Source organism: Colias croceus, chromosome 9 (assembly GCF_905220415.1).
Source record: "Colias croceus chromosome 9, ilColCroc2.1".
NCBI lineage: Eukaryota > Metazoa > Arthropoda > Insecta > Lepidoptera > Pieridae > Colias > Colias croceus.
Genome location: NC_059545.1, coordinates 581,148 through 601,181, shown reverse-complemented (window position 1 = coordinate 601,181; position 20,034 = coordinate 581,148). Strand labels below are relative to the sequence as shown.

Genomic DNA, 20,034 nt, shown 5'->3' with positions numbered 1-20,034 from the left:
GTATGGATATACCAATAAGCTTAAAAGCAATTTATGAAAACATTTGGACACCCATCCAATTAAGGACCGTGCCTACCGTTGCTTAACCCCGATTATCTATTTTTATAGCGTCAACAGAAATAAATCTCTGAAAATTGCAACTATATCATATATGTAATATAATGTGAGGTACAGTTTGGTGACAGACGGACGAACATACAGACAGCGAATTCTCAGAAATAGGGCCTCGATTTTACACTGGAGTACGATACCATAAAAACAACAAATGTTTGATGTTCTACAACAAGTGAATGCTCTAATGCAGATTAGTCTCGACTGGACCTACCATTTTGCGAATTTATAAATAAGACTATTATAACAAGTCATCATGAAAATATGTATCCATAAAGTAATGCTTAGTTATTATGACACGAATTATGCTCTTGATTTGAAAATTACGGTTTATGTTGTCTGGAAAATAGAAGTCATATTATACCGTATTATTTTAATCTATTCGTTTTAAATCCTGAGCAAAAACAGGACTTGAACTTGTCTAAGCCCAGAACTGGCTAATTATGCAAATACTCCCACTAAAATTGTAAACACCATTATCTAAGAAAGTGTTGGTAAATTAGTTTTTATCATATTAAATTAAGCATATAGGATTTGATGACATTGGGTAATGATGTGGTATATATGTACCAAAGTAATGTATTTATGTTATAGAAATAAAAATTAAATACTTGTTTTTGCATGCGAATTCGTCTGCAGGTGAAAATATACGGTACAAAAAGATGGTATATAAAAAACAATTACAATATTTATAAAGAGTTATAAATTGTATGATTTATTTACTTATACCCATTCTTTATTTGTTAAAATAATTTTTGTACCTACATTATAAAAATATTTAAATTTTATAAAGGCTAATCGCTAAACAGATAATCAGGGTTTAAATAAAAACTACACATAATTCTTTAAATATTTTTATTTAACAGTAAATATATATACATACAAATTGTACATTTTAAAATTCACATCACAAGACCTAGCTAAAGCACACGGTCATTATAATATTATCTACTTTAATACTAACTAGGCATAAAATAAATGTTTCACATAAATTTTTAATTCACAACCAAAATGTTGCATTTACCTTTTGTAAATACCTGTGATAAATGCTTAAAAATTACTTTGGAAATTTATTGTTCTTAAAAAACAGTATAAATTGACAATTGATCAAAAGTCCAAAACGAAAACCTCATTATCATCTCATTGAGGCAAAAGGCATTGCACAGTAAGATTGGAGTTAACAAAGAATAGGAACCATAAATGCGTCAATAAATATATTGTTCTGTGGCAGTATTTGGTAACTAATATCACTTATTCCATACATCTTCTAGTAAAGCAACATTTTGCTGTGAACTTTTAATCACAGGACCCATCGAGCCAGCCGTCCTTCCATCGCTCATGCACTTTGCTGCAGTCAAACTTGGGTTTCCCGAGCTTCACATTCACTGTATTGTGTCTCTCACACAGCCACTTTGCTAGTTCGTCTCTTGATTTCGTTTTTGGCGGGTTCTTCTTGATACTGAAAATATTATTGACATAAAAACATGGTAATGATGCGACTGACTGAGAGAATACATTTTATTATGTTTGACCAAGGCAGAGCTAGTATTCAATAATTTTATTCTCATCATTTGGGTTGCTTAATTTCTTATACATTCCTTGAGACTTAAACACTTAGAAAATTTAATCTTTGTAATATTATGATCACTTACTCTTCTTGAAAGTCCAGAGCACAGGGTTCACAAGGATAGAACTGTGAGAATATGTTGAAAAACTTTGTCATGTCATCAGCTTGTGATTTAGTTGGTTTCTCTGGATAGTAGGATGCTAATGTGTGCAGGAATCCCCAGGTTGATGTTCCCAACTCCTCCTTGTCAAGAGGACATTCTTTGGGTTTTGTTGTTGGCTGAAAGGTTTAATAATATTTTATATTTGTAAATGGATATGTTAAAGTTAGGTTATCGCCTGCTGATATATTTATTGTAATTGTGCAATATGTTGTTGATGAAATTTGTTCCTTTTTGAAATTGAATAAAATGTTTTACTACCTAATTATTTATTTTTACATATAATTTTATTCAGTCTTAAAAGACAGATAAATAACAATTAAAATGCATACAAATATAAGTTCTACTTCTGTTATCAAATGATTGTATAATACTTTACGAATTTGCTAGAAGTTTCGGCTTAAGAGATAAACTTACAGGAGCGGCTGGTTCTTCATGTTTACTTGACTGCGTAGACTTGGACTTAGTCCTTTTAGTCCATGATTTAAAATCACTGCATGCCCTACAGGGCTTTTCCTCTTCTTCATTGTGATGAGCAGGCATGCTTAGTTTCTTTACCTCATGAACTCATGTAATATTTGAATTTGTGATGCAACATTCAAATAATTTTTAAAATTGGTTCTCAACTATGTTCGCAATTTGGTCCACATAATTAGTGTTTGTACCTAGTTAATTTAAAAAGATCTTGTGCGAAATAATTTAAAAAAGAACACCACTTCGTCTAGAGAGCCTTAAGAAAATCGTGTGACTGACACTTGACATTGACAGTAACAATGACATAGTCGACATGTCATTTGATAGGTCTAAAACCTATAACACACAGTATTTTATCATTTACTTCTTGAAAGTAAAAAAAATTATAATAAAATTAAATTTGGACTATTTATATTTAATTTTAGCTAGTTTATTATAGATTTCTCTTGACAACATTTATTCTATATATTATATGCAATGAGAATGTATGTACATTTATACGAACCACACGAACACAGTATACGAACATGAGTACCTAACCTATTATTTATATATTTTTAACAGATGTAAATAAAACACAGATAAAATATAACAATATAGTTAATTTATTTGTAAATTATTACAAATTATTTGTAAGCACATTGATTTAAGCTTATTTGACTAGGCCATTAAAATCATTATAAATTTGATCATATTTTATTAATTCTCTAAGAGTTCTCACAGGCTGCGACAATTTCTGTAAACGAAAAAAAAAATATTACTAAAACAAAGTAGTAGTATCTTTAGTTACTGATTAGGATACGCTATTGTTTGAGATATAGCGCGTGCGATAGCTAGAAGCTCTAGAAGCACTTTTGAATCGTCATAACAATTTTAACATTTCCCACGGGAAAGCAGTATGGGGAAGAACCGGCAATAAAATCCATAGTTGCTCCTTTAAAATCAATAAAACTCACTCTCCGCGATGGCGGCCAGTTGCCTCGCAGCGGGGGAGTGGGGCAGTTGCCCCGTGAAGTCCTCCCCCGCGTCACACGCTCGGGCCAGTAACGGCTCCAGGGGCAGAGCGCCCAGCAGGGGCACGTTGAGGGACGCGCACATGTGACCTGCCCCACCCGTCGTGGCGGGGAAGATCTCGCTGCGGCTCTGTTGATCATAATATATTATAAGATAGATAGATCTTATGAATCTTATGGCAATTTAAACTTAATAAAGTGATTTGTAAATTAATGAAATCATCAAGAAAATAGTGAATAAATTCAATAATTAATCAATGAATAAAACAATGTATTCGATTAGCCAACTAATCAAAAGGAGCCAACCAATCAACCATCTCTTCTCCGAGTTATTTTACGAGGTATACGTGATCGCATATCATAACAATCTTTTTCGTAATCAAAAGCGAATTAGGCAAAATTATGAGCAATATTTAAAATTCACATGACATTTAATATAACACACAACAGTTTAGTTCGTCTTAACAACTTGATCCTTCGAGCCGGATCTGAAAGATCGACCGGTGCGACAGAAACCAAGTAGCATAAAAACAATAAAATTTCAAAAAATATGTGATTAAGAACAGCACATCAGTATTCTATTTGGATTAATTATTTTTTAAGCTATTGCATAGCTTCTATCGCGGGCCTTGAGCACGGGGACCGAATCCAGAAATTCCGTAACGAAAAAACCTCACGCTCCCTACTCCGACGGGCGGAGGTGTGGCTTGAAGGCATAGCATGCAATAGCGCAACCGCCCCAGTCCCCGAGTGACACACGTCTTTTTTTATATCAGGCAGCATTGCCCATATATTGTTAGTTGTACTTATTCTAGTGTTAGTAAAACTACATATTATACTTATTTTTAGATTTTAGAGTTACAAGCCATTTTTTGTTGATAAAATTATGTACATTATTGAGAACTTATTGAAGAATTAAATCGTCTTTTACTTTTTTTATTTGAACATACCTGACAATTGGGACACACGAAGAGCGACATATTCTCGACCACGCCCAACACCTTCACTCCCAGTTTATTACAGAACTGTATCTCTTTACGCACATCCAATAGTGCTAGCTCCTGCGGTGTTGTCACAACCACCGCACCGGATAGACCGGCAGCGGTGAGATACTGCACGGATGATAGATGCTCATCTGATGTGCCTGTATTGGGGAATGTGGTATAGAAAATGGTTATTGTAATGCTTTAAAATAAAATCCATACTAATATTATAAATGCGAAAGTATCTCTGTCTGTCTGTTACTCAATCACGCCTAAACTACTGAACCAATTTGCATTAAATTTGGTGTAGAGATATTTTGATACCCGAGCAAGGACATAGGCTACTTTTTATCCCGGAAATCCCACGGGAACGGGAACTATGCGGGTTTTTTTTTGACGCGATGCCGCGGGTGGAAAGCTATTAGTAATAAGTCTAATAAATAGGTAATAAGAAATTTATAAAATCTCAATCTTTGCGTAATAACTCAGACAATAGAAAATCTATTGTGTCGTGGACCGATCGGGCCGTTTGGGGCTCAATGGGTTAATAAAATATGTACATACAGGCAGAAAAATACATTTATTTATTACCTGGAGGTGTGTCAATCAGTAAGTAGTCGAGGTCCCCCCAGTCCACTTCGCTTAGGAACTGCTTAATCATACCTAAAGGAAAGATGCAAATACATATTACTTTCCTCTTCTTCACTAATATTTATTTTTCTTGGAAAAAAATGAGTATAGCTGAATATATTATTTTCAAATCTTCAATCTCGTAAGTTTCATCAAAATCTGTTTAGTGAACGGACAGAACGAGCGAAGACACCATTTGTATATTTTATAATATGTTAAATTCCCATTTCATAAAGAATAAAATTGAACAAATTAATCGATGTTCGGTGGTTTTTTAAGGGTTTTTTTAAACTAATTTTAACTTATATTCGTAACGCTTTTTATGAGCTATAGAAATAAATCTTACCATTTTTCTTAGGTCCTCGCCATATCACAGCATCATCCGGACTGCCGAGAAGGAATCCGATAGACATAAGCGAAAGGTTGTCTTTAACATACTGCAAAAATAAAACAATATTAATATTACGATATTTTATACATTTATTTACACAAAACACGCGACTTAGAGAACTAGTAAGGAAGAGAAAGAGAGAGAGGGAGGGTTTATATCATGCATTCATGCAAATGTAACGCAGTTAATATTCAAACATTTGAGCAATGTGTCCACGAATTTATAATCTACTAGCTTTCCACCCGCGGCTTTGCCCGCGCAGTCAAAGAAAAACCCGCATAGTTCCCGTTCCCGTGGGATTTCCAGGATAAAACCTATCCTATGTCCCGGAGTAAAAAGTAGCTTATTTCCTTTCTCGGGTATCAAAATATCTCTATACCAAATTTCCTGCAAATTGGTTCAGTAGTTAAGGCGTGATTGAGTAACAGACAGACAGACAGAGTTACTTTCACATTTATAATATTAGTATGGATGATTAATTATGTAATATCTCGTATGAATACTCACAACAGGCGACCACCCCGAACCAGAGTTGTGAACTTGCTCACCGCGCACGCCGAGCACGCGCGGCTGGCTCGGCCCGCATATATCTGCGTCTAGTATACCCACCTGAGATAAACATACACAATTATGCATAGTAATTATTTAAAATGTTATTTGAAACCGATCTTTTATTGTTATGACCGGTTTCACGATTCAAAAGTCATGAAACTGTTGTCGAAACCATTTATTTATTCTACTAGAAGTCTAGTAGTCTTATAAAATATAAATTCCAAAAAGAATCAAAGATTATTTCATATTTAGATTTTAAATTATTTCATATAGATTTTTAATAAATATTTGAACTTTTGTATAAATCGACTAATCTGCGTGTCATCTGTACGAAAATGCACGAACTCACGACTTGCGTGTTGGTGAATTTTTGCATGGAAAATGGACTCTACCTTTATGGCAATTGGCAAATCAATTGTTACAAATTCCGCATCAAATAAAATATAAATTCATATATGTATACATATAAGGAATGTTTATTTACTATGCTTGCTTCTTTCCGTGATAAAAAATATATAACAGGCAACTGAATCTATCTCTAATAAAGAACACATTACATTTACAATTAAACTCTTTTTAAAGCTTAAGGTACCTATGTAAACACTAACACTTATAAGCAAATTACGAGCTACTTATTCCAATCCCACAGCCTGACCTATATAAGAACCATAAATATGAAGTACCCAAGGTTGTACCAGGCAGTACCAAACGATACACGGAAGGCACCATTGCAAAATCTTTGCCGTCGAGCCTTTGAAATCGATACACGCGTCTGGGAATTATGTATTTGATAAACATGTTCATTCCACCAAGGAGTTTTTAATCTTTGACGTTGCCGGTTGCGTATTTTGGCGCCAAATATCTATTTTTTTTTATCTGTGATGGAATTCGGAAACTCGCACGAGAGGAGATCGAGATATAACCGGGTAATTATGAAATGATGATATTAGAAAATGCGAAACTAGTTAGATCCGTATTTAGTATAAAAGTTATCAAAATAATTTCGAATATTGCTTATCAGTCGAATTTTATTACGATAGTAATGAACAAATTTAGGGTCAAGCCCTCGTTCAACTTTGATGAACCTGACAATTATTTTGGGTCAATACAATATTGAACATAAAATCGAAATCGAAAATCAAGGTCTTTTCCATAAAAATGTTTTCAAAATTTATCTCAAATATTTTAAACACACATACATTACATAGCCACAGATCAATAATAAAAAAAACATTGTTATCAAAAATGACAACATTGATATGGAACAACTTATCTGCACTTATCTAATTTAAAACTACCATGAAAGTATTTATTTATACTTGAAACTAGTATTAACTGAACCATATCTATAATTATGGTAAAATCGTTTGTATTACATTTACAAACAAAATTAATGCCATGTTCAAGGATATCTTTAAAATAAGCTCTGAGTCTGTCATTTATGATTATTATGTAATAATCATTCCAAATATTATATATAATTTTATCCCTATTTTTAACATTTTTCATTTACACTCACCGGCACGGAATCTTGGCCACTGAAAATTTTTGCGTAAAATAACACTATTTCTTTTCTACTACAAAATTCAATAAAAATCTAATCAAAACTAGTTACTTTAATGTTTTTACTAACTTTTAGTAATAATTGGAAGTTTATAAGAAGTACTACCGCGTAGATATGAATTAAACAAGAATTTACGCTTTTCCTGTGAAATTTAAATGATTTCTTAAAAAATGCTAAAAAAATAGAATGAACGTTTCCAGAAAAAAAAATTGAACCTTTTAATAAAGGGTGTTTCCTTCTATTGCCTTAAACACTGTTTGCATCCAGTCTGGCATACTCTAGAAGACATTTTTGATGTCCACTTGAGCTATAGTGTACCAAACGGCCCCTGCTGTATTTCTAAGCTCATCTAACATTAGTGCTGGGTTGGAATCGAACTTTATGTTTCTTTTAAGCATGTCCCAGATGTGTTCTATTGGATTAAGATCCGGGCTACGAGCTGGACACTCCAATTTTTCAATAATAACCTCTTGAAGGTACTCTTATACGCATCGCACGACACGCGGACGTGCGTTATAGTGTATTAGTAGCAAATTTTCTTCACTGATAAACTTGTAATAGAGCTGAACATGTCCCTGGAGAATTTCCTCGATGTACCTGATCAAATTTAAGCCATTATCTACGATAAATAACTCCGTGCGAGCATCGGAACTTATACCTCCCCATACCATTATTGACCCTCCATGAAAAATCGCAGTTTGAGTGTGGTGATGGGTGAAAACCTCTCTTCTCGTCTCCTCTATACTGACTCTTGGCTATCAGAAGCTCGTAAAGTGCCTTAGCAGTCATCTGTGAACACCCCTCGAGCGCACTGGCTGTGGGTCCAGTTTTCATGTTCTCGTGCAAAACGAAGACGTGCTTCTCTGTGATGTCTGAGGAGTTCGGAACGGCGTGCTGGTTTGCAAACCTTCAAATTAACTTCCTTCATTAGTCTTCTCACCGATTGCTCACTCACATTTATCATCCTGGTGTTTTAGAGCCGGTGGCGTATCTCAAAAAACTGTCAAAATGCCATTTCTGAGTATCTCTTGAACAATAAACGGGTATTCTCGAGCTGATATGCACCTCACGCCTTCATTTCCTGGTCTGCACATGTAGCTGCCAGTCTCCTGGTATCTTCCCCATGCATAGTGCATCGCTGAACGTGGTACGTACTGTACATTAGGTACTTTACGTTGCGGCAGTCATTGGTCTAACATTCTGATGGCCTGAGTTGGTTGTTCAGATGTTAATGGCATTTTTTATTGTTTGTTATGATCATTGACTACAGTACAACAATAACAATATCTTTAAACGGCATAAACGATATCGAAAAAAGTTTAAAACGAACAATTCGTAACTTCGGCTTAACCGCACAAATCACAAATTTCGAGTAACTCTTAAAAAGTGGTAAAAGATTATTCTCAAACTTAATGATTTCTTACCATAAAATTAAACAAATAATATGTTAACATATCTGCATACAAAAAAATAGTGAAAAACACTTCAAACTTTTTTTATCGGCAAATTTGTAAGTGGCCAAGATTCCGTGCCGGTGAGTGTAGATTGTGGGCAATTTCTTTAATCTATGTACATATTAATAACTAGCTGTTGCCCGCAGCTTCGCCGTTTTCATCCCCTATTTTACCCCTTTAGGGGAGGAATTTTCCAAAATCCTTTCTTTGGGGCCTACGTTATACATCTACCTGCATGCCAAATTTCAGCCCGATACGTCCAGTGGTTTGGGCTGTGCATTGATAGATCACTAAATCAGTCACCTTTGAGTTTTATATATTACTAGCGGTCCGCCCCGGCTTCGCCCGTGGTACATATGAAAAATAGATGTTGGCCGATTCTCAGACTTACCCAATATGCACAGAAAATTTCATGAGAATCGGTCCAGCCATTTCGGAGGAGTATGCAGACTAACATTGTGACACGAGAATTTTATATATAAGATATAGATTATAAGGGTTAAAATAATATAAATGCAAGCAGCTAATTCTAAAAGCAGTTCAAACTTGAAACACAGACAGACTCCAATTAATTTGCATGAATAATATTCTTTAAAAATGTATCTATTTAAATCTTTTGAATGTGATATAGCACAAAATATCAAATTCAATTAAATTCATGTAAATGTGGATAAACATAATCATTTTCAATGACATAAACAAACATTTGGGAAGGTGAACTTGATTTCGAAATTGGCGTTGATTTCAAGCATAAAAATTTATTTAATACTTACTTTAAGCAAATTTTATCCTTTCTTCTATCTGATCTACATGATCTACATGATCAGAGAACGAAGTAAAGCTTCATTCAAAGAATTTTATGGTAATTCAAGTACATAGTTATTTAATGATATAATATAAATAAATTAGTATTAAATACTTACATTGATATCTGGGTTTCGTGCAGCTAAAGCATGTCCAAGCAGTGATGTTACTGTGCTCTTCCCAACACCACCCTTGCCCGATAGTATTAGAATCTTATGTTTTACATTGGATAGTCTATTCTTTATTATCTCTATGGCTGGATCTGGGCCTGATGGGACACCTACATTGAATAATGATAAATGTGATTAGAATACATGATAGACTAACATTAGAATTCACTACTATTATACAATTCATTACTATTTATAATAATGATTCATCTATGTTTTAATTGCAGAAAACACACTATTGGACTAAATTTATATAATAATTCTTATGGTATTTATACGACAACGAGATGTTTAATGAGCGTAATTTATGAAAAATCATTTCTTATATCTATATAAAAAGCCATATACGAGAAAATACGCATTACAAAGATTTTTGAAATAAAAACAAGGTTTACCTGATGCGCAAATATTCTGGTTTGGGCATCCTGCACAAGCAGATGCTTTGCCTGCATCCTCGCTCTGGGTTCCAGGGCAATCTACAATTTAAATATAAACACTCTTGATAGTCATAAGCTCTTTAAATTCAATTAATATTTATGCAAGAACTTGCGACTTACGATTCGGTGCATTTTCCGGAACGTTGCTCATCGTTATGTTTATTTTCACACCATAACAAATAAATTAATAGTGCAATATAATCAAGTTTATGAATATCATAAAAAGAAGGTTTTCACCGAAGGTCTTCAAAATATTCCAATTGATAAATCAAAGAAACTTGAGTCTTGAGTAGAGATTTACCTATCCAATACCTATCCGCTATCGAATGTCACAATGTCAAATTGACAACTAGAGCGACAATTGACAGACGACAGTCAAATCAAATGTCCAAACTAAAGCAAGAAATACATGCCAAGCACTCAAATTATTTCATGATTTGTGAATTAATACTTTATCCAGAATAATGCATAATTATTATAATATAATTTAGACTATTTTTCTTAATATACTGAACGCTGGAAACATTCCAATGAATAGCAATCTAGTAGTCTATAATCTTTAAAATCAAAGCGTTTAAAATGTGCAATCGGCTTTATAATGTATTTTGAACACAGATTTTGAACCACAGATTTTGAACTGATGTCATAAATAAAAATTCTATAATTCATGAGTGACATTATGAAACGACACCAAATTCAAATTTAATTTTTTATAGCCATAATATGTTTATTTTTATGTTTTATTTTATATGAAACCGTTATTTTAAATTATTTTGGTGAGATTAGATAAAATATCCATAATGGCTAAGGAAGTAACAATGTGCACGGTACATTTTTTATTTACCAAATGGTTTACTAATTGAGTTTTTAAGCTTTGCAATGATCATAATAATAATTATTGTTAAATTTAATAAGTACTCATTATTTTACAGCAATTACAACAATGGAGCCCCGTAAAGGAGACAGCGGGTGCTCCAAGTGTGCCTCCTCAAGTAGGCTACTGTTTTCACTCGCCCAAGAAACATCCATGGAGGCCTATTATGGGTTACGAAGAAATCGAAGTTACTCCTATGTATGATCGTAACATATTTAATTAATTAATACAATATATTTTAATATTATTTGTTATAAAAATATTGCCATATGTTGCAAACGCTTTAGTTTTATATTATTTTGTAGTAATTAAAGAGATTTCATTGAAAGTAAGTTCAAAATACTTGAACATTTTCATTCATTGGAATTAGAAAAAAGCGAAATTATTGTTACAATGCATGTGCGTAATTTCTGTAATACTCCACTTTTCTATTTCAATATTGTAAATATATAAGAAATATATACCTATCGCTTTCAAGGCTTAACCAGTTAGCTTAGCCAGTTAGTTAGTCCAGTTCCCAATAAATATTCAAAATATCACCGCACAATTTATTAACGACATTTGTCTATGGCAAGGCCATCCCAGCCCATAACCAACACGATGGTCGATCCGTGCTACACACCAGCCGGCATGGCCGCGGAACCGCTCCGCTTTCCGAACCTCGTGACCGGCTTCGACCGGAGCCCCGAGCACGCTGCTCGAGCTGCCCTTTATACACGATACACGCAATATGAGTGGAATCAGAATAGTATCAAGAATTACAATGAGTCAGACGCGAAGAGAAACTTTTCAGAGCGTGTACGGAATGATATTATGAGGATGTTGAGGTATGTTTTGGAAATTAGATTTTTTATCCCTGTCTCATACTCTAAAACGGGAAATGAAATTTGTTTTTAAATAAAAATCGCAGAGAGACTGATGAGATCGGAACTCAGGGTCAGCGTGACTCTGGCAGACGAATCGGTGAGCGCATCACTGACACCACTTTCTGGAGGAATGAGGTGAGATGTGTGTTTAAAAAAAAGTTGGTGAATTACATTTATTGTTTATATTCGTTTTACAGAGAAATTACTCTCAAATTCTGACTGATCTGATATTTGTAGCTTTTTTAAATATGTAACTATGCACTTATTTTTCACACGTCACACATTCTTTCATCATAAGAATTTTGTTATCAAACGTAAGAACTTTTAGCGTAGCATCGGAGTGATAGTGCCTATGGTGTGATTTATTTGTCTGGCGATACTCATACATATATTACTCTCAAGCTGCCCAGCTTGAGAGTGATATATGCTATTTTTACCACAGTAATTAATCTTTTTCCTGAAGACAAATAATTGTTTTGCTTATTCAGTAACCATAAAATTTACTATAGATGGCGCTATTACTGCGGCGTTAATTTCCTTTCAAAACACGGGTGAAGCATTGATTATCTATATATTATACTAGCTGTTCCCCGCGGTTTCACCCGCATTGCTCCGCTTCTGTTGGTCTTAGGTTGATGATATATAACCTACTAGCTTTCCGCCCCCGGCTTCGCCCGCGTTTTCAAAGAAAAACCCGCATAGTTCCCGTTCCCGTTGGATTTCCGGGATGAAACCTATCCTATGTGTTAATCCAAGTTACCTTCTATATGTGTGTTAAATTTCATTCAAATCCATTCAGTAGTTTTTACGTGAAAGAGTAACAAACATCCATACATCCATACTTACAAACTTTCGCCTTTATAATATACTAGCTTTCCGCCTGCGGCTTCGCCCGCTTTTTCAAAGAAAAACCCGGATAGTTCCCGTTCCCGTGGGATTTCCGGGATATAACCTAGCCTATGTTACTCGTGGATAATGTAGCTTTCGAACGGTGAAAGAATTTTTAAAATCGGACCAGTAGTTTCTGAGCCTCTTCATTACAATCAAACAAACAAACAAACAAAGTTTTCCTCTTTGTAATATTAGTGTAGATGTTAGATGTAAGATAACCTTCCTCGATAAAATATGGGCTATCTAAACCGAAATAATTTTAAAATCGGACCAGTAGGTCCCGAGATTAGCGCGTTCAAACAAACTCTTCAGCTTTATAATATTAGTATAGATAACCAGATGTGAAAACAATAACATTGCGCCAGGTGTCAATCGAAATGGAGCGCCTGGTTGGCACGTGCGAGAAGCTGAACGACACGCGGCGGCAGCTGGAGCGCGCGGTGGCCGGCATCGAGGGGCCGCTGCACATCGTGCAGGAGTGCCTCTACCATCGCGAGAAGAGACAGGGCGAGTGTTATAGTAGACTCACAATCTGTAAAGATTGCGAGTTAATATTGCTTAGTCAAAACGCTCCGTTATTTTCTATCCTTTAATAAGAGAGCGTATGTGCTGAGCATACGTGTCGGAAGTGAAACTTCTTTGGCAAGATTCAAATAAACCAAAATCGTCGCGCTCTCCATGTCACGAACGTGATGGTATTGCCATGATGTGACCTTGACTGTACTCTCAACGCGCCTAAAAAGTTTTGTTTGAGACAATTTTTGAGCGAGATGTATTGGTTACAATGCATATATTCAATGTCGATTTTTTAGCTATTTAAATATTTTTTATAGGGCTCGAGCAGGTCCACGATGCTGTGGAGCAATCACTTCTCAAAGAAGTGGCCATACTCCGCGAATGCCAGGATAAATTCCGGAACATGCTCGAGAAGGTTCTATTTATTACTATCTACTTGTCTATTTGAACGAGCTACAAAACTATATTCTTATGAATTATTATTGATTCTAATTTCTAATAGATTTTATTGTGAGGATGGTTAGATGAACGGATACGGAGCTTCACTATTTATTTAGAAAAAATAGAAACAGTCAGAAAAATATTGTATTTCAAGAGTAAAATAAAATATTACTCTTTGTTTTTTATATCTATGTTTATAATATAGGTCCGTCAACAGTCTAAGAATTGTCGCGCCACACAGAACGAGCTCGAGACAGATATGCGCAATAAAGAATACGCTTTGGGAATCGACTCCATGTGCCATCAACTGAACAACTTCTCCAAGGTTTGGTTTGGTTTTATTTGTCATGCAATTGTTAATCATGCAATTTCCTTTTTTGGTATTTTTGACACTTTTTGTTTAAAACTGTGCATGTGTGGTAGCTAATTCGATAAAAATAATGTCGACCGACTGTTGCACAAGGAAAACTTACCTGCATCATGAAAACGTATTGAAAAACTTTGGGTGATAAATTCAATCCATCATTGTCAAACAAAACGACACAAACTTCTTATTTCAGTAAACATTTGTCGTGACATGCGGAATTTCTTGACGACATTTTCATCATAGTTAGGAGCAAAAATGAATTAAAATATTAGGATATTAGCATTTTCAGTGTTCAGATGATAATAATCAATTTTGTCAGTTGATGGTAGCATCACTGTAGTTGTCTCATGTCAGTAGATGGTTAAGACTTAAGTTATAGATCCGGCTCGAAGGACCAAAATGTTTCATATATTCGAAGATAGGGCTATATTATTATCGCTAGTGATGGAGGCCGTATTGGTGTAATGTGTACGTTGATCAAAACTCGAATCTATACGTACAATAACTATTTTTAATAGTTGTGTATTATATGCTATGTTGTTTATTATGTTAACGTAAATTGTTAAGCGTTGCCATTATTTTTTGGTGTTAGTTGAACTTCGAGCTTTTTTGTGATTCACACAAGTACAAGTAGTGGCTCTTCTCCGTTAAGATAAATTTCCTTTTTAACTGGCCAGTAGATCGTATATAGCTGGTCGTCCTGTCGAGATTGTTTTCAATCATATCGAGTATAAGATGAAGCTGGGTGACAGGAGTGTGGAATTTTTACGTAAATCGCTATAACTATATGTGAAGTATAAACGCGAGACTGTTTTCTATCATATCATATCGACTGGTTAGACAGTCTAGGTTGAGTTCTTTCAGTCTAGTTCATATCGACTAAGTTGCAGCTGGGCGGTGGGAGTGTAGATTTTTTTTTTTAATTCGCTATAACCACTTTGTATGCGAGATATAAAGGCAGTGTATGCGCAGGGGCTCCAATTCTACGCGGGGATAGAGCGCTACGACCCGTCGGTGTGCGACGCGGAGCGCTGGGCGGCGGCGAGCGCGGCCACGCTGCAGCGCTCGCAGTCCGAGCGCGCCAAGGCCGTGCAGATGCTCTCCGGTAACGTGTACACACCACTTAGTCACTGAGTGACTAACATACTAACTCACTCACTCACTAAGTGATATACTAACTCACTCACTCAGTCATCTAAACTCACTCACTATAATATTTACTAACACGCTCACTCGCTAAGTAATTTACTAACACACACTCACTACTACTAACTCACCTATTCGAATAGTTAGACTAAGTTATAATTCTCATAATTTGACAAATAATTTCCTACCAATCAAATTTTCTCACATATCCTATCCATAATCATGTAAAACTTCTGAATCCCCCCACCTCTACATTTCTATAACTGATAACACGTTATCAGACGCGGAGAACCTGATAAACGTGTCGGCGACGGAGATCTGGGACCAGTGGAGCAACACCAACAGCGCCTTCACACGTCGCATCGCTGAGACCATCGAGATCAAGAATAAACTGCAATTGCACTTGCACAAGGTACTGTATTGTAGTAGATGGAACTGTAATATCTCTAGGGCTTTTTATTCACAGTTCTTAATTGTTTAGTAAAAAGACGGTAAAATATTATACACGTCAGATAAATTGATTTTTTTATTTATAAACACAGTATTCGAGATGACATGTAATTTTCTATTATAACACGTGTCATACATACTATGAAACATATTTTTTGTACGTATAATATCAGACCTACAATTTGCGTATCACATCTATAGTCATTATCATTATACCTACGTTTGAGTGTGGCATAAACAACACGTATTACACATGTTACACGTCATGTTTCACACGTACAGGTGCAACAAGAGATGTTTGACGTGGAGAAAACGCTCGAGCTGCTAAACAAAGCGATCGAGGACAAGCTGCAGCCGCTGCGGGTCGCGCACACGCGGCTGCAGGCGCGCACCAACAGACCGCACCTCGAGAAGTGCCGGGACGAGGCGCAGAACCGGTATACGATTGACAGACAGACAAACTGACTAATCTGACTTTTCTACACATAGGTTATAGACTAACTGACTGACTAATTTTCTAGACGTTTAAATGGAAATTGTGTTAGATCTATTGTAATTTGTAAATCATGAAAGGCTGATCCGATTTTAACGACTTTTTGGTTTCGTTGGAGTTATGTCCTTGTTGAAATTTAAATAAATTGAGAAACTTATATAGCTACCTGTTCAAAGCCGATGTGAACTTTTATAACGTTGATGCACAAATTCCGTTAAATTTCAAATTAATTGAAAATGTGGCTATATAAAATAAATCTTTGTTTATAGATCGTACTTTGAATAATAACGTATTAAATAAAATAGCTAAGTATTGCTAATTTTAATACATTCCAGGTTGGTCAAAGAGTGCTGTGACCTGCAAGAAACCATGGAAACCCTGAGATCCAAGATAGCCACGGCGGAAGGAACGCATCAAACGCTTTTAGGTGTTCGCGCGGGACTAGAGGCCGACCTTCGTAACAAGTCGACGACGCTGTTCATAGACCGGGATCAGTGTATGGGGCTGAGGCGTGGGTACCCGGTTACAGCGGCTATCAAATCTTAATGTTTCAATAAATGGTTCTGGGAATCTCGTGTTTTATTTTGTTTTGAAGTGTAGGGCCTAGGGGGTCATTAAATGACCATAATATAATGTTCATTCTACTTAACGTACTCTATGGATGTTTGTGAAATGTGTGATAAGTTGCCAGTAAAAAAATTGTTTTTCTTGTGTTTACATCCCTATATTTAGGTTTAAGTCACGTGTAGGTTTAAGCCTTCATTGATAATAATCTTAGATAGGTAATAATGATTATAGAGCTTGTATGGGAATTGGGATGCAATAAAAAGCTGGTTTATATCCATTTTTTATTAAAAATAAATAAATCAACATTTATACATTTCTATTTTCTAAGTAAATACTACTTTGTGTCAAATTATTTAACATAGGAAGGAACTGGCAATTTCAATCCCTCTTTTGCCTCAAAGAATGTGTAGGACAATACTATCTCGTCAATATATTCCATCTTTGGGTCTTCGCTAAATTCTGGATCTATGTAGAAGAATACTGGCATGTTTACCTGTTGAAGAATAAAACATTCATTTAATACAATAATTAACATTATGCATTAATTACTAGCTTTTATAAGAATTGGATAGAATACAGGAATGAAACATTGTGATTAAATGCTCATTGATAGGAATTACATTTTTATCCAGACATCAAGTGGTAAAACAATTTAATCTATACTAATATTATAAAGCTGAAGAGTTTGTTTATTTGTTTGTTTGAACGCGCTAATCTCGGGAACTACTGGTCCGAGTTGAAAAATTGTTTCAGTGTTAGATAGCTTATGTAGCGAGGAAGGCTCCTATATAAATTAGAATTAATTTAAGTGCTTATGAAACAAATTGTCCACGAAAATAATATAAAATCAGTTTATAACTTACCATTTCATGAGGATTGAGCATCTGTTCTTCGAAACAGAAGCACTGTATCTTATTGAAGTACTGACCGGCTTCAAATGGGATCACATTGTATGTGCTAATACCAACTACAGGCTTGTCTGTTGGGTTGCGGGCCGTGTAGAAAGCTAGGGCTGTTTCACCAGGTACTACCTGGAAAATGTATATTTTATTAAAAGGAACAATCCTAAAATAACACAAAAAGCGACTATGGAAATAATTTACTTTAACCAGCAAGATTATATCTTTCCTATTATTTTGTTACTTATTCTACAATTTATAATAAAAAATTAAAAGAAATATTTAAATACCACACAGCTCTAATATGAAAGAATATATCAAATTCCAACAACATCAGTATAATAATGCCCTGACTCGACTATCTTCACTTACCGTGATATCAACTTGTTGCGGCTTGAAGTTCCACTGCATGGAGGAGGCTACATCAGCATTGAAGCGAATCTTAATAGGCCTCTCCTTAACAGCTGTCATTTTGCTTACATCATCTGTGGCCTCCGCTTGGCCTGTGGTGCCTCCATAGCTGTATGCCTGTATTAAGAGGTGTAAAATATTAAAATAACCTTTTTTAATAGACAAAAACAGCATTCTACCAACAATAACAAAGGATTTTAATTGAGAAAAATTCTCAGCTGTAATTTTTACCTTTCTTTCTATAGAATTTTTGGATTTACTTACTACTTAGTGATTGAAGTCTAAGCATAACCAATGATTTTAGCAAAAATACTCAATTATTACAGTGAACACTAAATCTATAAAACAATTAAATAAATTGTCTCAAAATCGTTTGAGTAATTGCAGAACAATGTTTAAAATGTTATGTAGAAATATTGTTATAACATAATATCATACATATATTAATGATTTTAAGAATAAGCTCGACAGGATAATTTTATAGATGAGTATAATATTATTATCCCCTTGTTAAGGAAAATTGATAGGTTACTTACTTGACAAAATATCCTGTATAATGGAACTGCTGCATAACTTAATCCTACAGTCATAACACCTAGTGCAATCATATAATTAAGAGTTGACCGGATTTTCCTTTCCTCGTGCACTTTCCTTATAATAAGTAAATCTGGAGAAAAATGTTTCGGGCTTAACAAAGTTTGTTGTGAAACCTTATAGTTACATTTTAATGTATTAAAACAATGCCTATTAACTCGAACTAAACGATTCATTGTGCTTTTATTTACAATCTTATTATTTTAATTCATTTTTTTCTCAAATCAAAATGGTTCAAAATTATTTTTTTGACATTTGCTCGTATTTTACAGGATGACAAATGACACTGACGGATTCGGGATTTCTTTTTTATGCAAAATGTCGGGTCTGTTATTTATGATATTTTTTTTCTGAGCCGCTGAATGTATTTTGCTTAGAAAATAATTAATGACAATCAATTTTTAATTTGGATTAAAATAGCGAGCAACTAATAAATATCGAAATTATGATTTACTTCAGTCGCCGTCGTAGTTGCAGCCGTGGGACGCTCACTCATAGAACAAAATATATATACTCATTATATACTCTAGGGAGCGCTCACTGCTCTAAGCTGCTCGACAAGGCCTCCCTAAGTTTTCTTAACTTCAGTCTATGACTTCAGTCATCAAATAAATAATTAGATATAATTATTGAAATCGGTACTAGTACTAACTAAGGTACTAACACATTAGAGCTTTTTTTTTTTGTCCGTTTACATTTCCACAAACGACTTGCAGTGATGCCAACGATATAAGTACCTAAGTAATTTTTGGTGATTTCTACTGTATTGTACCCTGAATAATTTATTACCTATTATTAATTTACCGCTCACAAAAAGTAATTCGTGAATCACTCGTGATACCTACTCTAAAATGGCATCATTTAGTATTTCAATTTTCCAATTTTAACCCCTTATTGCATGAATTATTAAGGAGATGAAATAAAAATTATTTTTTTGCAAAAAAGCGTATATTAGACCTTACATTATGAGATCAAATTGAGAAAAAAAATATTTACTTATATAATAGAAAATATATAACGGCGCCATATATGGACTCGTATGCAGTGTTTGTTGTATTTTTTCTGTCATATATGGCTTCGTATGCAATTAGAAAAAAGTAACTAATCAATAAAATAAAAACATATTCCGGACTAATTTCACACACACGGTTGCTAAGCCCCAAACTAAACTTAGTCTTGTATCCTGAATGCTAAGTCAACTGATATGCT

At 34.6% G+C, this 20,034-nt stretch overlaps 4 protein-coding genes across 4 annotated transcripts; 1 reads left to right on the top strand and 3 right to left on the bottom strand.

Annotated features, from left to right (window-relative positions):
- Positions 1-952: 952 nt before the first annotated feature.
- On the bottom strand, positions 953-2,471 carry LOC123694625 (FAD-linked sulfhydryl oxidase ALR). The gene is made up of 3 exons (XM_045640110.1): positions 2,256-2,471; positions 1,764-1,957; positions 953-1,570 (listed from the first exon to the last, which is right to left on the bottom strand). The coding sequence occupies exons 1-3, from the start codon at positions 2,379-2,381 to the stop codon at positions 1,408-1,410; spliced, it is 483 nt and encodes a 160-aa protein (XP_045496066.1). The 5' UTR covers positions 2,382-2,471; the 3' UTR covers positions 953-1,407.
- Positions 2,472-2,896: 425 nt separating this feature from the next.
- Positions 2,897-10,610, bottom strand: LOC123694624 (cytosolic Fe-S cluster assembly factor NUBP1 homolog). Its single transcript, XM_045640109.1, has 9 exons — positions 10,431-10,610; positions 10,269-10,349; positions 9,823-9,983; positions 5,837-5,938; positions 5,285-5,375; positions 4,900-4,971; positions 4,276-4,469; positions 3,269-3,455; positions 2,897-3,048 (listed from the first exon to the last, which is right to left on the bottom strand). The coding sequence occupies exons 1-9, from the start codon at positions 10,459-10,461 to the stop codon at positions 3,020-3,022; spliced, it is 948 nt and encodes a 315-aa protein (XP_045496065.1). The 5' UTR covers positions 10,462-10,610; the 3' UTR covers positions 2,897-3,019.
- A 425-nt stretch (positions 10,611-11,035) lies between these two features.
- On the top strand, positions 11,036-16,924 carry LOC123694623 (tektin-3-like). Its single transcript, XM_045640107.1, has 11 exons — positions 11,036-11,137; positions 11,243-11,382; positions 11,760-12,011; positions 12,095-12,185; positions 13,307-13,448; positions 13,775-13,872; positions 14,104-14,223; positions 15,238-15,370; positions 15,693-15,823; positions 16,144-16,298; positions 16,690-16,924. Exons 1-11 carry the CDS (start codon positions 11,111-11,113, stop codon positions 16,898-16,900), a joined length of 1,500 nt encoding a protein of 499 aa, XP_045496063.1. The 5' UTR covers positions 11,036-11,110; the 3' UTR covers positions 16,901-16,924.
- A 264-nt stretch (positions 16,925-17,188) lies between these two features.
- On the bottom strand, positions 17,189-19,116 carry LOC123694622 (cytochrome c oxidase assembly protein COX11, mitochondrial). The gene is made up of 4 exons (XM_045640106.1): positions 18,768-19,116; positions 18,193-18,348; positions 17,785-17,952; positions 17,189-17,414 (listed from the first exon to the last, which is right to left on the bottom strand). The coding sequence occupies exons 1-4, from the start codon at positions 18,999-19,001 to the stop codon at positions 17,271-17,273; spliced, it is 702 nt and encodes a 233-aa protein (XP_045496062.1). The 5' UTR covers positions 19,002-19,116; the 3' UTR covers positions 17,189-17,270.
- Positions 19,117-20,034: the final 918 nt, after the last annotated feature.

Excerpts from the sequence above, each read along its gene's own strand:
- LOC123694625 (XM_045640110.1), bottom strand. The coding sequence starts at position 2,381 with ATGCCTGCTCATCACAATGAAGAAGAGGAAAAGCCCTGTAGGGCATGC. Across the intron at positions 1,958-2,255 it reads ATGAAGAACCAGCCGCTCCT|CCAACAACAAAACCCAAAGA; the intron begins GTAAGTTTATCT and ends TAAACCTTTCAG. Across the intron at positions 1,571-1,763 it reads GCTCTGGACTTTCAAGAAGA|TATCAAGAAGAACCCGCCAA; the intron begins GTAAGTGATCAT and ends TAATATTTTCAG.
- LOC123694624 (XM_045640109.1), bottom strand. The coding sequence starts at position 10,461 with ATGAGCAACGTTCCGGAAAATGCACCGAATC. Across the intron at positions 10,350-10,430 it reads TCCGGAAAATGCACCGAATC|ATTGCCCTGGAACCCAGAGC; the intron begins GTAAGTCGCAAG and ends TTTAAATTGTAG. Across the intron at positions 3,456-4,275 it reads TCGTGTGTCCCAATTGTCAG|AGCCGCAGCGAGATCTTCCC; the intron begins GTATGTTCAAAT and ends TATGATCAACAG.
- LOC123694623 (XM_045640107.1), top strand. The coding sequence starts at position 11,111 with ATGGCTAAGGAAGTAACAATGTGCACG. Across the intron at positions 15,371-15,692 it reads GGCCGTGCAGATGCTCTCCG|ACGCGGAGAACCTGATAAAC; the intron begins GTAACGTGTACA and ends ACACGTTATCAG. Across the intron at positions 15,824-16,143 it reads TGCAATTGCACTTGCACAAG|GTGCAACAAGAGATGTTTGA; the intron begins GTACTGTATTGT and ends TCACACGTACAG.
- LOC123694622 (XM_045640106.1), bottom strand. The coding sequence starts at position 19,001 with ATGAATCGTTTAGTTCGAGTTAATAGGCATTGTTTTAATACATTAAAA. Across the intron at positions 17,953-18,192 it reads CGCAACAAGTTGATATCACG|GTAGTACCTGGTGAAACAGC; the intron begins GTAAGTGAAGAT and ends TACATTTTCCAG. Across the intron at positions 17,415-17,784 it reads TGCTCAATCCTCATGAAATG|GTAAACATGCCAGTATTCTT; the intron begins GTAAGTTATAAA and ends ATTCTTCAACAG.